The 17,168-nt window shown below is 29.3% G+C and overlaps 1 protein-coding gene across 1 annotated transcript; it reads right to left on the reverse strand.

The window, feature by feature from the left end:
* Window positions 1-337: 337 nt before the first annotated feature.
* Window positions 338-8,749, reverse strand: LOC142321850 (uncharacterized). The gene is made up of 3 exons (XM_075360307.1): window positions 8,687-8,749; window positions 1,467-1,645; window positions 338-710 (listed from the first exon to the last, which is right to left on the reverse strand). Exons 2-3 carry the CDS (start codon window positions 1,643-1,645, stop codon window positions 413-415), a joined length of 477 nt encoding a protein of 158 aa, XP_075216422.1. The 5' UTR covers window positions 8,687-8,749; the 3' UTR covers window positions 338-412.
* Window positions 8,750-17,168: the final 8,419 nt, after the last annotated feature.

Below are 17,168 nucleotides of genomic sequence, written 5' to 3' on the forward strand. Positions count from 1 at the left end.
TATATTTATTTTATAAATTTTTAACTTAATTTTTTTTTCATTGTTGCATATATTTTCTTATTCATTTAATGAGTAAGAAAAGTATGAATTTACTCATTCTTTTAAATAGAAAATATTAATTGTTTTATAAATTTTAAAAACGAAAAACACTTTATTAGAATGAAATGCAAAGTATTATATACCCTTCTTTAAGGAACCACGTATTCTATGTGCTATCTATATTGAAGTATATGACTTTACTGAGGCAATATGATAATCTGGACGGTATTACAGTTCAATTGGGAAAATAGATAAGTAGTTTCTAGTACGAAAATAATATAAGTGAAATGAAAACATGTTTGTATATATCATCAAAATTTATTCATGAAATTATTTTTACTAATCGATACATTTTTACTTTACTTGTTTGTTGTTAATGTTTTCTAATAATTTGATGAACCGTTCTATTAAACTGGTTAACATTTCCGTAGATTGTTAAATTAAAATTGAGTCCATAACTGCTGTTTGACTTAAAACTGATGACGGTGTAGTTGTATCCAACTCCTCCTTCCTTCAAAGACGGATATCCATTTCTACCTTCGCCTAATAAATCGATGACCTTTAAATAACTAATTGTTAAATTGTTGTAACCGTATGCCGGATATTGGAAATCATAAGTAAAACTTTCATTCCCTTTTCCAGCTGCAGCAATTCCACTATGGTATAGTAATCTAGAAAACAAAAGTTAAAAATAATTAATGTTATTGTTCATAAACAGTAATTTTTCTATAAAATATATTTCATTAAAAAGTCATTGATTTCTTTTTTATAGCGTTATAGATGTCTTCCACATTTCTTAGTTGGATTCAGTATGTTTTACACACACACACACACACACACACACACACACACACACAAATTATATACATATTTATTTATGTTTGTAATTATCTATCTTTAAAATTACACAACAAACTTAATACAACATGAAAAACTAATTTTATGCGTCCCCATCAATTAATATAATAAATAATGTTAGTTAAAATATTTATTAATACAGGCACCAACAGTCTGATGCATAATAATAGTTGCTGATGGATGATAATGAAATTTAAAAGCCTGAAAAATGCCATGCCTTATACGGAATGAATCCAGGAAAGTTCAAATGAAATGAAGGGACATTACAACTCCTCCATAGAGATTGAAGGAGTAGTAGTAACTGCTTAAAAAAGCAATTAAAACAATTTTTTTAAATCTTAGTGGAATATTTTTGATGAATGACTTGTCTGTAATAAAAATTTTTGTTAGAAAAGTAAGTTATATACAATTTTTTTTAAATTGTTTTCAAATGTTTTATAATTAGTTTAACTGATGAGACGACTCATGCATCTAAAACGCATTTCTAATTATAACTAAAAAGAATGCTTAACTATTATTTATATTATAGAATTTAAAAATATTTCTAAATTGATAACACCTGTACTTACACATCTCCACCGGTTAGATTTCCGATAAAAAGATCATGTGTACCATTTATGCTTCCATTTCCGCTGAGTTGGTGATGGAATTTAGGATGAAATTTATATTCACCGAATGCCAAAGGAATCATTACCGCAAATCCGATTAAAAGTATTATGTTTGCTGTCATCGCTTTGGTGAACTCCATCTGAAATAAAAATTGCAATTACACATATATACAATACTTAAATTGTATTACTTTTTTTTTTTAATATGGATACCTTTTCCATTTTGTTTACACAGGTATGTCCAACCGATTTTAAAACAGTTTTATTTATAATGAATTTAACAAAGTTAAATTAAACCAAAAATCAGTAAGAATTCAATCGGTTTGAGCTTCTGCTGCCGTAAGAATGGAAGTCTTAAGGAGAACAGTAAATTTGCAGCCATATAACAGTAATTTTGTTTAAACTTCAATATTTTCATTTCTATTAATTCTTAAACCTTTGTTTCTAATCAAATAAAAGTCGCAATGATATTTTTACTTTCAACCAACAACTGGCTTCACAAATTTTATTTACAGCTAACGATTACAAAATATTATTTTTTTGTTTATAAATTTTAACTGAAATTTTATCCTTTTTTCCATTATTAATTAGAAATATCTTTAATGATCTGAACGTTTTTGTCTTTAATTGTCTCTATTGTCTTTTATCCTTTGCAAAATAATCCCATATCTAAAATTAAAAATACAAGCCTGTGATAAACTTCTGTATATAATGTATGATGGTTTAACTTAGAATACGATGTAAGTGGCCACTCGATAAATTTCTAGAAATTTATCTTGGAGCGTCTTAACTTAGGGCTATTTTTTCAAATACGGCGTGAACTTATCTATATATATTCTGGACAATAATTAAATTAAAAAAATTTACATTTAGTGTACGCCTATTGGTTTATATTTATTTAATATTTGAGTTTTCTCATGGTATTTAATATATGTTCTTGTTTAATCTCAAGTTCAATTAAATTTTTGATTTTTTTAAAAAGTTTCATTATTTTTTAAAAAGAGATTTAACGGTTTGTGACCAATTATCAACGTATAGCTCATATTCTACGTTAACGTTTGGTAAAAAAATAAGACTGGTAAATTTTCTTAACTAATAAGAGCGTTTATCTCAACACATACGACGCATTAAGTGTAGTTGTGTGCCGCCATCGTAGTGTCATTGACATTTTTTAAAACAAATCTCTTTATTTTTCTCCATTTTTTATAAGTATGTTGCAGTTAACAGCGAGACTCACTTCTTTCCATTAGTTTTGTCAGTTTGACAATTCTATTAATATAATATCTTTCTTTTGAATATTTTTTTTTTTTTTTTTTAATTCTTTGCTGTGGTGTATAAGTTTCTTTCTTTAATTTAATTTTTGAATTAGAATTCGATTAAATAATTTTAAAAAATATCACTTACTTTAAACACTCGTAATAAAGTTTAAAATAATTCATCAGAAAAAAATGTTACATCCCGGATAAATTTCTAAAAATTTAGCTTGGAGCATCTGTATTTAGCGCTATTTTTTCATGAAAGGCGTGAACGTATCTATCATATATTTTCGACGGTAAATAAAATACAAAATTTACATTCAGTGTACTATTATTGGTTGTGTACTAATTCAGTGTACCAATTTTGCACGAGGTTCGGTTAATAAATTTTTCTTATATATGCTTAGCATGGTAATGAAAAACAGATACTGGAATGAAATAAAAAATGAATAAAAGTACAATACCTTAGCTGCAAAATGCAGTATTTATTTTTCGCTATAATCCCCATGTACTATTTTTCCAACGTGTGACAAGGTTTTGTCACTGAAAGATTCTGTGGGCTTTCTCGGAACAAAGCGGCCACACCTTCTTTCATCTCATCGTCAGTGGTCACAGTCGTTTCATGTCATGTCATCGTGCGGGGGAGAGCCATCAGAAAGTTTACACGGTACCCATCGTGCACAGATTTTACGGTAACCCAATTGCTCTATAATATGACCAACTCGTTCTTTAGATATGCCTAACTGAATAGCGATGCGTTGCTGGGTGATTCACCGGTCACTTTGAAGCAAATCGTCCACCACTTTCGATGTTTCTCGTCGGTCACAGGAACTGGTCGTCCGCTGCAAGATGCATCCTCAATTGTCACTTTACCAGCTTCACATTCGCGAAATTTTAACGCCCACCTACTTACAGTACCCTACAACAGTTTCACTACTGTAAACCGCTTTTAAACGATGAAAAATATTCGTAGGATTTAGATTTTCTGATGTTAAATATTTGATCCCTGTGCGCTGTTTTGACTGTGTTGACAAATTGGCCGTACTCGACTACATTTTAACTGCTACTGAAAATAAACCGAAAAACAATTTCAAATAGAGGGGGTATTTTAGCTACCATCTGCTGTCACGCTAAACTCGATAGTACCTTTTGTCTCCGTGTAGCACGCTAGTGGACAAAGTTTTATCAGCCGAGCCTCGTATTTATCTATTATTCAAAAATGAAATAATAATTATTAATCAGAAAGTTTTCTTAGTCTTTAAAAAAATATTATTTTTTTTATTTATTCTTTACCTTTGTATTTTTCTGGTTATTAAAAAAGCGTTTCACTCAATACCTTTTAGGAAGTTAGAAATTGTGAAATTAGAGAATATCTTTACAATTTATTCAACTTTTTATTACTAGGAGAAAAGAAGCTATTATTTTTGGGAGGTATGATAATTCTTTTATCGAGATTGATGTAATGTTTCGTCAGTAATCTTATGAACTTTTGTATTTAAAAGGAATATATATTTACAATATTATATACTAGTTATATTCTATGTATATTATAAATAACTGAATATTGCAAGTTGAAATTTACTCTTTTTTCAGATAACGAAACGATTAATTTTGGTACTGATTTTGTTTAGATTAGTTTAGAGAGATCTGAAAATATTATTACGGTTTTAGCAATCAGATACTAACCAGTTATCAATAAATTGTGTTAAAATTGAAGTCTTATACTTTTACATAGTGTTTTTTAAATTTTACAAAACTGAAGAGAAAGTCCTACTATATAACAGGCGGAAACGTAGTTACATGATAATTATGTAACACTTTACTGCGTGTATCTTAATTATTTGTTTCATATTAAATATAAGTTTCAAATTTGATTTATGTTTTAAAAATGTTACTAATTATGTTCGTAGATGATTTTACAGTTTATTATATTGAACTGTTTTCTGAATTTTCCTTGCTAAAGAATAATAATGACTGTATTATTATTGATTTTTTTTTAACTAGAATATTAGTTAAACAGAATATAATTTTCGAAATTTCATAAATGTACAACATTCCTTAGAATCTAAAGATTAGGATGAAATAAAAATTATTAATCAGAATTTTTCTTAGTCTTTTATGAAATAAAATTAATTCATGTAAATTATTTTTGTTTTTTTTTATTATTCAATTTTCAGATTTTTTCCGGCAATTATCTCTAGTTTTCTGACTTTTGCATAAGGACAAGTTAAGGTTTAATTCTCGGTTATAAAATCTATTATAATTTTTACATTTGTATAAGTAATACATACCAAAATAGTTTTAAAAAAATTATCTGTTTTATCGTAAATTAAAACTATCATTCATTTTTGATTGCATCTTTTAGTTCATGATAAACGAAATGTTTAATAAAAAAATAAAATGATAATTACTTTTAATTCTTAACTAAGAAGAAAATTATAAGCTACTATAACATGAAAAATAATTTATCTTACCGTAACGTCTGTTTAAGATCTGGAAAACTGTTTGGAGAAATAATTATTTCTTACTCTTTCGTTTTCCGTAGTAAAGTGAATTAAATTAATTAGTGTCCGGTTTATAAATGTTTAATTTTATCTTTGGAAAAATAAAATTACGTAATTACTTTAATTTGATTAGATGAGTGTATTAGTTTACGTAAATCTGTATTGAAATAAACAAATTCTAAGAAACAACCAACTATGTCTATGTGAAGATCTCATTCACAAAAAAAATACTTAAATCACACGTTGTGTGATTTAAGTACCTACTCGACTACATTTTAATTGCTACTGAAAACAAACCGATAAACGGATTTCAAATAGAGGGGTTATTTTAGCTACCATGTGCTGTCACGCTCAACTTGATAGTACCTCTTGTCTCCGTGTACCATGCTAGTGGGCAAATTTTTCTTATCAGCCGTGCTTCGTATTTATCTTTTATTCAAAAAAAAAGATTTACGTAATATTCTGTTTTCTTTTAATATTTATTTTATTCGTTTGATTTTCAGTCATAAAAATCCTTTATCAGTTTATTTTTTTAAAAATACAGATACAAAAATATTACTGCAGAACGTATTAAATATTATTGAGGAACTCATGAAATACATTTTTTTGAAAACCCTCTGACTCACATAATACACATCCCCCGACATCCGTAGAAACCCAAAAAAATAACTGAATAAAATATTTCACTAGAAATACTTTTTTTTTTCAGTAAAGACTGAAGAAGATAGAAGTACATCTACTACTTCAAGAGTTACCGATTCCGATGTCGATCAAGCTGGTCTTCGATTTCATTTTTATTTTTTTGATGAATATAAGTAAAAATAAGAACTTTATGTTACAAAACCTAATTTTAGCCACTTTTGCCTTTTTAGCATTTTTTTATTTACCTCTTTATTTGCTTTTCCAACAAACTTCTTTTTCTAAAAAGTATTTTATTATTACTGTTTCTAAGATCGGTTATGAGAATTAAGTAATTGCTTCTATGCTTTAATGCCAGTTTTCTGTATCACATTTGTTAATTTATTATTTATTCTTTAAACAACTTTTTTTTTTTTTTAAATATGACTTAATTATTTATAATTCATAATTTATTAATTTACAATTTCTTTATTCTTTAGTTAATAATATTCTTTATAATAATAATTATTTATCTATTTTTAACTGTATTTTTCACGAAAGTATTTCACATAAACATCTGAACATAAATTTAGTAATATAATTATTAAAATTACCAAGTAAATGAAGCAGTGATCTTTAAAAAATATCAATAAAACCTGTATTTCCTCATTAAAAATCATAAGTGTGAAAAAAAGGTGAAAAAAATAATAAATTAAGAGCGCACGGCTCACTAATTTAGCCATGAACACGCTAAATTAGTGTTCGATGGCAGTACATAAGCAGTACGAAATATAGTGAGGGATCGTCGAATATGCTATTTCACTCATTTCAGATAAAAAATTACCACCAAGTAACGACAAAATGTAACAGATTCATAATCCAAGAAAAACTCACTTTCATTAGGTTTTAAAGTGAAGCGGCAGCAGAGAAAATTTCATTTTGATAAAATTAAGCGGATAATTATATAATTTCAAAAAATCAGACTACTGAAGACCACATATTAGAAATAACTGAGACGATCGCCACAACGATAAATCTTAGAAAGAGTTGTATGAATATTTTTCTGGATATTAAAAAAGCGTTTCATTCGATACTTTTAAGGATGTTAGAAGGAATTAGAGAATATCTTTAAAATTTATCGAACTTTATATGACTTGTAGAAAGAAAACAAGCTATTCATTTTGGTGGTTGTGATAGTTCTTTTACGGAGATTATGTTATGTTTCGTCAGTTATGTTGTAACTATTTTTTCCTTTTGTATTTAAAAGGAAACTACTTTATATAATATTTGCAATATTTATAAATAACTTTAATTTATAATATATAATATATTTATGTATAATCTTGATAAAGCCTCGCATTGAAGGCGAAACGTGTGTTATTGTTTTGTATTTTGTTTTATTTTTAGGAATAATATCATAATATTGTAAAACGGTTGTTTTTACCTGAAGAATCATAATATGGTATATTTGTGATCTAAATATTTTATCTGCGTATTTATATTTATTTTGATTATTTTTTTGTAGTGACTTATTTTGATCTGAGTATTTTGTGTTTTTATATATGTACGTGTTTAAATTGACTGAATTTGGAAATTGAAAACTGCTTTTTTTGAAGATGACATCGGTTAATTTGGTTACTGATTTTGTTTGTATTATTTTAGAGAGAGGTGCAAATGTTATTACGGGTTTAAAACAGGTGGTTATACAATAACTAGTTGCAATTAAAGTATTATACCATTTCAGTCCTATACTTTCATAGTATATTTTTAATTTCACACAAGTGAAGAGATTTTATTTACTAAAATCACTTAATAAAATTTCTTCTTATGTTTATAGACAACTTTCCAAATAAAAAATAATAATGATTATGTATATTACTGGAGCCAGACTATTATTTAAATGTAATAATAATTCAAAATGTCATAAATATAAAAGATTTCTACAATTTCAGTCAAAAAGAAATAAAATTTATTTATCTGAATTTTATCGTATTTGGTTTAGATTAATTAATTGGTTTCAGGTTTTTTTTAACCTACCGGGTTGGTCTAGTAGTGATAAACTCGTCAGCGCAAACAGCTGATTTCGAAGTCAAGAGTTCTAAGTTTCAAATCCTAGTAAAGGCAGTCAGTTACTTTTATACGGATTTGAATAGTAGATCGTCGATACCGTCGTTCTTTGGTGGTTCGGTTTCAATTAACCACACGTCTCAAGATCGGTTGACCTGAAACTGTACAAGACTATATTTCATTTTTATTCATACATATCATCCTCATTCTTCCTATGAAGTAATACCATACGATGGTTCCGGAGGCTAAAGACAAAAGAAAGAAAAAAGAGGTTTTTTCTTTCATTTTATTATTACATTTTTCAACTAGTCACACTTTTCAGTAACGACGTGTGATTAATTGAAACCCAACCGCCAAAGAACACCGGTATCCACGATCTAGTGTTCAAAAGTAAATGAAAGCACGTAAGCTTGCCTTACTCTTGTTAGAATTTGAACCTCAGAACTTTAACTTCGAAATCAGCTGATTTTTGACGACAAGTTTAACACTAGACCCCCCTAGACCTCTAAGGGGTAATTTTTACTTTCATATATGTTATCAAATAAAATTATTTTGTTAAATTTATTTATTTTATCGCTAAAATAAAATTAGAAATCATTTTGATTGAAAAAATAAAGGTAATCAACCAACTTTTATTTCATATACAACTGGAATGATTAATAAAATAATAAGAATTACTTTTAATTCTTAACTTCAGCAATTTTTAAGCTATCATATGAAAAATTATAATTCTTACCTTAATGTGTATTAAAAGTTCCGGAAAACAATTTTGAGAAATAATTATTCCTTTGTAGTATGTTTGCCGTGGTAAAGTGAATTTAATTATTAATGCCCGGTTTATAAATGATTAATTTTATCTTTGGAAAATAAATTATTCACGTAATTACTTTAATTGCATTAGATAAGACTATTATTTTACTTAAATTACAAGTACTTTAACTGAAATAAAAAATTTGAAGAAATAACCAACTTGCTCGTATGTTGTCTGTCTATATGATGATCTCATTCACAAAAAAAAATCTTAAAGCGCGCGTAAAGTACCCTAATTATCTATAATTGAATAAATCATTCTAGATACGTGATAATATGTGAATTTTTTTTTCGAAGTTTTAGGGGCATCGACTGCTGTGGTCATTAGCCCCTTTCTAAATCAAGAACAAAATGAAAAATCCTTTTACTTCCCTGTTAATAGCACGAGCGACATAGTAGTAGACTAATCTTGTCATAATGGATCACCCAGAAATAGAGTTGTCAGGGAGTAATAAAAACCCCAAAAGAAACACAAAATTAGAAGGATGTAAAGGGTCCTTGTTACTTAAAACCGTATAAAATTGACACTTTAAAACACTTAAGCTTTCAAACCATTTCTTACAAAATGTTATCGATCCTGTATAACTAAATTCACGATCAAACAAAAGAAATTAAAATCTTCCTTTGATCAAAATTCTTAAAAAATTCTCTGTCATTATCGCCTAGGTTATCCGTTAGGCCATTCCGTTTATCCTTTCTTCTTCCGTTTTACTATCATCCTGAAGGTCTAGATGTCGAATTCCAAAGTATCTGAATCCAGGTAGATAGAATCTTCACATCCTTCACCGTAAATCGTGGAGGATATCTTGCATCAAATGACGCGATCAGAAGTACATCACAGTTGAGACTGGATGCACTCACTGCTAGAACATGTGGGACGGCCGAACTACTTGCCCTCTCACCCAAAAGGCTTCCGCGATTTCGGAGGCTCCATTGTTGCTTTTTTCTAAATCTTACTTTTCCAAAATCATTATTTCTGTTTTCACAGATCCCTGATCTGGGATTTTTTTTCAATCTGTACTTTGGCTGCAGTCTTCTTCATTGACTTAAAAGAAGCTGCAGGAGCCGCAGCAACCTGAATATAGGATGTAAACTTCGGTGATCGGCTCAACAAGAAGGTCAACAAGATTTCTGATCGATATCAATAAAAATAAAACCGTAAATCTGTTGCTTCCCAATATTATGTCTAAACATAATGTTACATAATTACGGGCTTTTGCACCAGTTTTTATAATATTGACATTTCTTTAGAAATGGATTGTAGGGTTTTAAGTGGCAATTGTATGTTTAATACACTCCTGTCACCTTCTGTTCTTTTCGGGTTTTAATATTCTATGACACTCCTATTTTCAGGATAATCTCTTTGATAAGAGTGGTCTTTTGATATGATTGCTATATTTGATATGGGTGGGAAAGTTTTAGATTGAGATTAGGGCTAAGGATCATAATAGTCTCCGTTATCCCCCCAAAAAAAAAAATTATTTATGTATTTTTTCATTAAAATTTTAAACATAATTTAATATTTAATTAGCTACAATTAACTAATTAGGTGCAGGCTATTTAAATACTTTGTAATGCGTTTCTGCGTGAAGCTCGATAATTAAGACCCGTTTCCGTTCTTATAGCACAAGGTTCAGAAAAATGACAATCCTCTGCATATAGGTTAAGTTTTGTTAGATTATGCTTATTATTTGTAATTACATCCATATAACATGAACAATTACTTGTACGTTGTGTAAAAAACCACAGTGGAGAAAAAAAATAGAAAAGACCCAACTTTTCTTCATTTTTTATGAAAAATTTCAGTAACGACAGTAGATTCACAGTCAAGTGATCTAGGCAAAATTTTACCTAACATAGTTTAAGATGTAAATTATTTGTTTTCTCATGTAAATTATTTGTTTGAATTCACCTAGTCTATTTACAGATTTTTCCCTTTTGACAAATTGCTGTAATTTTTTTTCATTAAGCTTAAGTAAACCGTCCGGTAGGCCCATTTGTATGCTTACGAATGTCCAGTTATACCTAAGATGAAAACTAGCTTCATAATAAATAAAAGTGATTTTTTATAAATGTGATTTTTATGAATGACAAAGAAAAATTCTTTATTTCTAAAACTCATTTACAAAAACCTAGTGTTTATCTCTTACAGATAAAGACTAGTAAATTTTACTTTATTGTACCAGGAAAAAACTAACAAAGCTTTCCGGTGATGTGAATTTCTTTTATGAGAAACAAACAAAATCAGAGTACTACTTGTTAAATACTACAGTCAAGTTATATATATATATATATATATATAACTATTGATATAGATTCTCAAATTTTAAGTGAAAAATTGGCGCGCGCACGCACACACACACACACACACATATAATTATATATATATAACTAGCTGTACCCTGCCACGCTTCGCTGTGGCACACCGAAGTTTCTGCGACGTTTATCAATTGATCGTTTCTTCGATGGAGAACAATATCTCTGGAACTGATCTCCGACTATGACTACTTCGTCTATAGTTGGAGCATTATATCTCCGAACATGTTCTCCAGCGGGCGTTTTGTCTACGTGAATGACAATCTTGTGGGTATCTGATGGCATCATATCAATTGCCGTTTGAACAAACGCACCTAATTGTTCCTAATTGCTGCGAAATAATGGGTCTTCATAGCGAGGTATATATTCCACAACGTGCATCGACTTCATCTCTATCATCACCAATTAAGTACTTTTGAAGGAATTTATGGTCACTACCTGAGAACGGGAGCAGGGAGCCAGCTTTGTGATATATTTGCCCTTTGATTTTTAAAGTTGGCATGAATTGAGTCGTCATGATTTCCGCACCAAATGACGTAATTTGGAAGCTAGAGTTATATTTCCTGATGTTCAATAGGAAATACTTCGATTCAGCGATAGATCCAACAAGTAGAGTTTTCAATGGCTCTGGTGGTGGCAGACCTGGCAGTAGGTACAGACATGACTCATCTGGCCAATGACAACATGCCGACTTGAACTATAATCAACAGCTGGATTGTTCCGGAACGCAAGACGATTGTATTGCAGATTCAGATCAGCTGTTCTTTGGGTTCGTGTTTCAGCTATCCTCACCCTGTCGCGTTCATTCCGTTGAGAACGAACCAAATCTGTTGCTGCAGAACGCGACTGACGTGCTCGCAATCGTGCATCCTCAAACCAGGCTGCTCGTCTTTCTGCCGGTGCCACGTTACGTATCTGGATGGTGCTTAGTCTGTTCCTCTCTCGTACGGATGCCCGCTCTTCCTCAGTCATATTCGAAAGCCGTCTTCTTGATCCTTCTGTGTGGCGAGTGCAGCGGCCCAAATTCGATTTTCTGCAAGGCATTATTTCGGCTTTCACTGGAATACAAGGAAGGGATAACATTATAACCTCTTATGGCTCTCACAGCATTACAGAAAGAACAAAAAGTTTAATAACGAATAACTTTCATTTTGAAAAGGCCAAAAAAATTTATTTAACGTTTTTTCACCTATCTCTCATGGTTCTCATAGCTGCAGCTCGACAACAATGAGACACAGGACAGACAGTATTGAAAAGTGGCTAAAAATTAATAATATTAACTAAATACATGAATTTAAATAAATAAGTAAAATATTAGTTAAATGAAAAAGTTAAATAATAATTATAAAAAATTAATATTTTTTCTGACCTTCTCTCATATAAAACATAACCTCTACTTACGATTTGGTGAAAGACGCAGCTCAATCACGACACGATCTCACAGAAGTACCTCGATTAAAGTGAATATTTAATTCAGATTGTATAATAATCTGAATCAGATGCAAGTGGATACGTTTTTTTTTTTGTTAATAAACAATGTAATTGGGAATAGATATTGTTTTACATGTGACTGCGGTTGTCGTTAGCTAGTATGGCGATTGTTACCCTCGCTTCCGGCAGATGACGCGGTCACTGGTACACAGCTGACCGTTAAAAAACTGTTTTCGCGGTTGCGGGTATGTGACTGATGCGAAAAATATCTTTTGTGCGGGTTATATATTGTGCTAAAATTGAGCTCAATCGGTGCAGAACATTTTGAGTTTTTGAAGCGTACACAATCGAACTTAACATTTTTATATATAAGGATTTGTGGGCTGCGAAGGAAAAAGCCTTAAGTCGTGCGAAAAAACACATCATTTTAAATGCTTACAAGAGCAGAGTAATGCTTACAAATTACAGAATAATCAAACGGCGTTGATTTCAGATATTAATAAACTGCTAACGTAAGTAGAAGTTGTGTTGCTTCAGTGTACAACGTGATTCTCGAGTATGAATCTACTAATGAATTACGGTCTCCAAAGAAAACAATACCCCACAGGTCAATTGAGAAAAAGGTGAAATTTTGATAAAAACGCGATTCGTAAAAAATTACACGAATTTGAAATATTTAGAAATAGTATATATTTAGAAATAGTACGCTTCTTATCATTAAACGAAAAGAATTCCAGCCGTGTTATAGAAAAACAATGATATCAAAATGTGGCTTAGTTCAAAAGGAATAATTTTTGAAGTGGTTTAAGTTAATGTTCAATCATTGCAAAGGATTTCGCGTATTAAAAATAATTATAGTCCGTATAAAATTGGTTTGACACAAAACGCCATATTGGTAAGTCGTGTTTTTATTCGGCTCCTAACGAATATGTTTGCCGGCCTCCGTGGCGCGAGTGGTAAAGTCTCGGACTTTAATCCGGTGGTTCCGAGTTCGAATCCTAAAAATAGATAAAAACAATCTTTGATGTGGGTTATATATCGTGCTAAAATTTGAGCTCAATCGGTGCAGAACATTTTGAGTTTTTGATGCGTACTAAAACGAACTTAACATTTTTAAATGTAAAGATTTAAATAACATTTAATCTACTGAATCTTAGAAAGATTAATTCAGTAAATATATATATACGCAGAAGCATACACACACAGACTTTTTTCTTGGTCGGTGCCTCTATTTGAGTGTTATACTTGAGAAGACAAAAAAAAATTTTGCTTAGGATGATTAAAGTCTAGATAGACCGAAGAGCTCAGTACCAACGATCGTGAAATTTAAGCTTATATTGTACCTGAATTCCCTATTGAAGGGATCAGCAAAACAATGAGTAACACAAATGACTGTGCGGTGTCAACAAATGTAACTTCAGCGGTGTTAGCAAATTAAATTAATCGTATCGCTTTGATACGAATAATTTATCGTAATTAGAGCGGAATAAGTTTAACAAAATATATATATTATACCTAAATCACATTTATTTATATATGCTATGGGAAAATCAAAGTTAATCACCATATCTTAGATATATTTTAATAATTAATTATTTGTTTAATTTTTTTAATTCATATTTTTATTACAAAGTATTATTTTAAACATCGTTTAATGAAGTATTATCATTACTGGTATATATCAAATATTTAAAGATCTTCCCAAAAAACGTAAGTTATACAATTTATCGCATTTCATTGTACTTGATCATGATGTGTAATGATCACAATCAGATGATTTAATGACACTTATTTATAATATAATTATCATAAAATCAATTCTGTCTTTTTATTTGAATTACTATCTTGTATGTTATATATATTTATTATTATTATTATTATTACATCTATTATTATTGTTGTTATTATTACAGTTATTTATTTTATTTTATATATTTTTAGTGCAATTAACTGTATTTATAAGACATTTTTACGTTTGTTAGTCTCTCAGTATCCTTGTCGAAGCACGAACACGGCGATAATATGTTGAATGTATTATCAAAGAATGAACGCTTGTTTGCTTCAATAAAAAAAAACTGCAACTACTTCGATAAAAGTTTTTTAAATTTTTATTGATGGGTTTCGTTGCTAGCGAACAAAAAAGTCCCTTTCGGCACGCCAGAAGGCGGAGGTAGATTTCATCGGTGCTAAGTAGAGGATAACAAAAATTGAATCTTAAAGTTAAGAAACACTTGAAATTTACTCAATACGACAATGGTTGCATGTGAAAAAGTTTTAGCATACAACAAGCCCGATCTTAAAAGTCCAGCAACATTTTTGTCATCCCTTGCCGTAACGGTTGGTCGTATCAAAAATTGTTTCAGACAAAAGTTTTAGGTAATGTTTAGAGGAGTCTTTAAAACTCCATTTTTCCACCCCCCCCCCCCTGAACCAATGGTTGGTGATATCAAAAAACTTTACTTAGAGAGGTTTTATGCCTTTCTCCGACGAATAGTAGGAACTTTAAACGAATTCGATATTTTACTTAATAAGAAGGTTATAGCGAAATTTTGTTTTTTCGAAAAAGCCACCCCATTTCCACCCTCATGATCTGATTTTGACCGTTAACAAATTCGACCGAGATTTTGGGTCGAGTTATTTTTAGGAAACAGTTTGAAAGTGATATATGATAGTCTGTATCGTAAAATAAAAACGAAAACAGCAAATTTACAAATTTATGTGTTGACGTAATATACAGTAATTTAATACACTTCAAATTGTCACAAGGTACTTGTTTAGGATAAAACGTAACATACATATAAGTATGTATAAGTATACACAGTTAAGTATAAGTATAAGTATAAGTATGTATAAGTATACATATAAGTATACACAGTTACTCAGATTAATAATCAACAAAGATTTTTTTTTTTAATTGCAGTAATCGCTACCAAGAAATGACGTTACTTGATAAGGTGTCTGTTTTTTTCAAAAATAATTAATAACAAAATACAAAGCCAAGAGTTTTAAAATGAGTAATCTATTAACACAGCCCATTGATATTCCATTCAGTTTGTACAAGCTGTTAAACATATGTACATGATTGAAACTCCATTAACTAAAGCATGCACTGAATGGTTTTTGTGGGATCCATATATTGATGGACTACAATCGCATTGGAGTCAGCTTGTCTGCACATCATACGCATATTCTGCTGACTATTAAAAGTACCCTGAACAATTCTTGGAGATTTATGCTATCATTTGAGTCTACTAAGAAGTTAGGACTTATTTCCTAAATATAGGCCATTTGTTTTGGATACCTTTAGCCCAGACAATCTGTAAAGTTTCAGCTATGTGTATAGATATGCAATAGGATAAGTAAAGTTTGTTATTACATTAAACTTTACTTGTGAATCATTAAAAAATATTCCAAACGATGTTTATTTTGAATATATGTTTAAAATATTCAGTTTTTTATCCATATTTTGCGACTTTTTACAAAATAGAATAATGTTATTGTAATGCAAATAATTTTGTATTAATTCATAATTACCTTTTAATTGTTGGTTTAATTTTACAGGTTATTATTGAAAAATTAACCATCAAAAGAAGTACCAAGAATAATTGTAAGAGTAGTGTAAATAATTCTAACTTTTGTCAAAAGTCTGTTATTCCAGAAAATAATTTAAAAACACAACTTATTAAGCATAACGAAGAGAAGAATTATGTTTGTACCATTTGTCAGAAGACTTTTAATCAAAGTTCTGAATTAAAATCACATTTAAACGTTCATACGAAAGAGAAAATTTATTATGTTTGCAAAATCTGCCATAAGGTTTTTAACTGTAATTTTAATTTAAAGCAACATCATAACATTCATACAAAAGAGAATAATTATATTTGTACATTTTGTCAAAAGTCATTTAATCACAAAAGCAGTTTAAAAAAACATCTTAATATTCATACAAAAGAGAAGAATTATATTTGTAACTTTTGTCAAAAGTCATTTAATCGCAAAAGCAATTTAGAAATACATCTTAATATTCATACAAAAGAGAATAATTATATTTGTAACTTTTGTCAAAAGTCATTTAATCAGAAAGCCAGTTTAAAATTACATCTTAATATTCATACAAAAGAGAAGAATTATATTTGTAACTTTTGTCAAAAGTCATTTAATCGCAAAAGCAATTTAGAAATACATCTTAATATTCATACAAAAGAGAATAATTATATTTGTAACTTTTGTCAAAAGTCATTTAATCAGAAAGCCAGTTTAAAATTACATCTTAATATTCATACAAAAGAGAAGAATTATATTTGTAACTTTTGTCAAAAGTCATTTAATCGCAAAAGCAATTTAGAAATACATCTTAATATTCATACAAAAGAGAAGAATTATATTTGTAACTTTTGTCAAAAGTCATTTAATCGCAAAAGCAATTTAGAAATACATCTTAATATTCATACAAAAGAGAATAATTATATTTGTAACTTTTGTCAAAAGTCATTTAATGAGAAAGCCAGTTTAAAATTACATCTTAATATTCATACAAAAGAGAATAATTATATTTGTAACTTTTGTCAAAAGTCATTTAATCGGAAAGGCAGTTTAAAATTACATCTTAATATTCATACAAAAGAGAAGAATTACGTTTGTAACTTTTGTCAAAACTCATT

This window comes from Lycorma delicatula, chromosome 3 (genome assembly GCF_047948215.1).
Source record: "Lycorma delicatula isolate Av1 chromosome 3, ASM4794821v1, whole genome shotgun sequence".
NCBI lineage: Eukaryota > Metazoa > Arthropoda > Insecta > Hemiptera > Fulgoridae > Lycorma > Lycorma delicatula.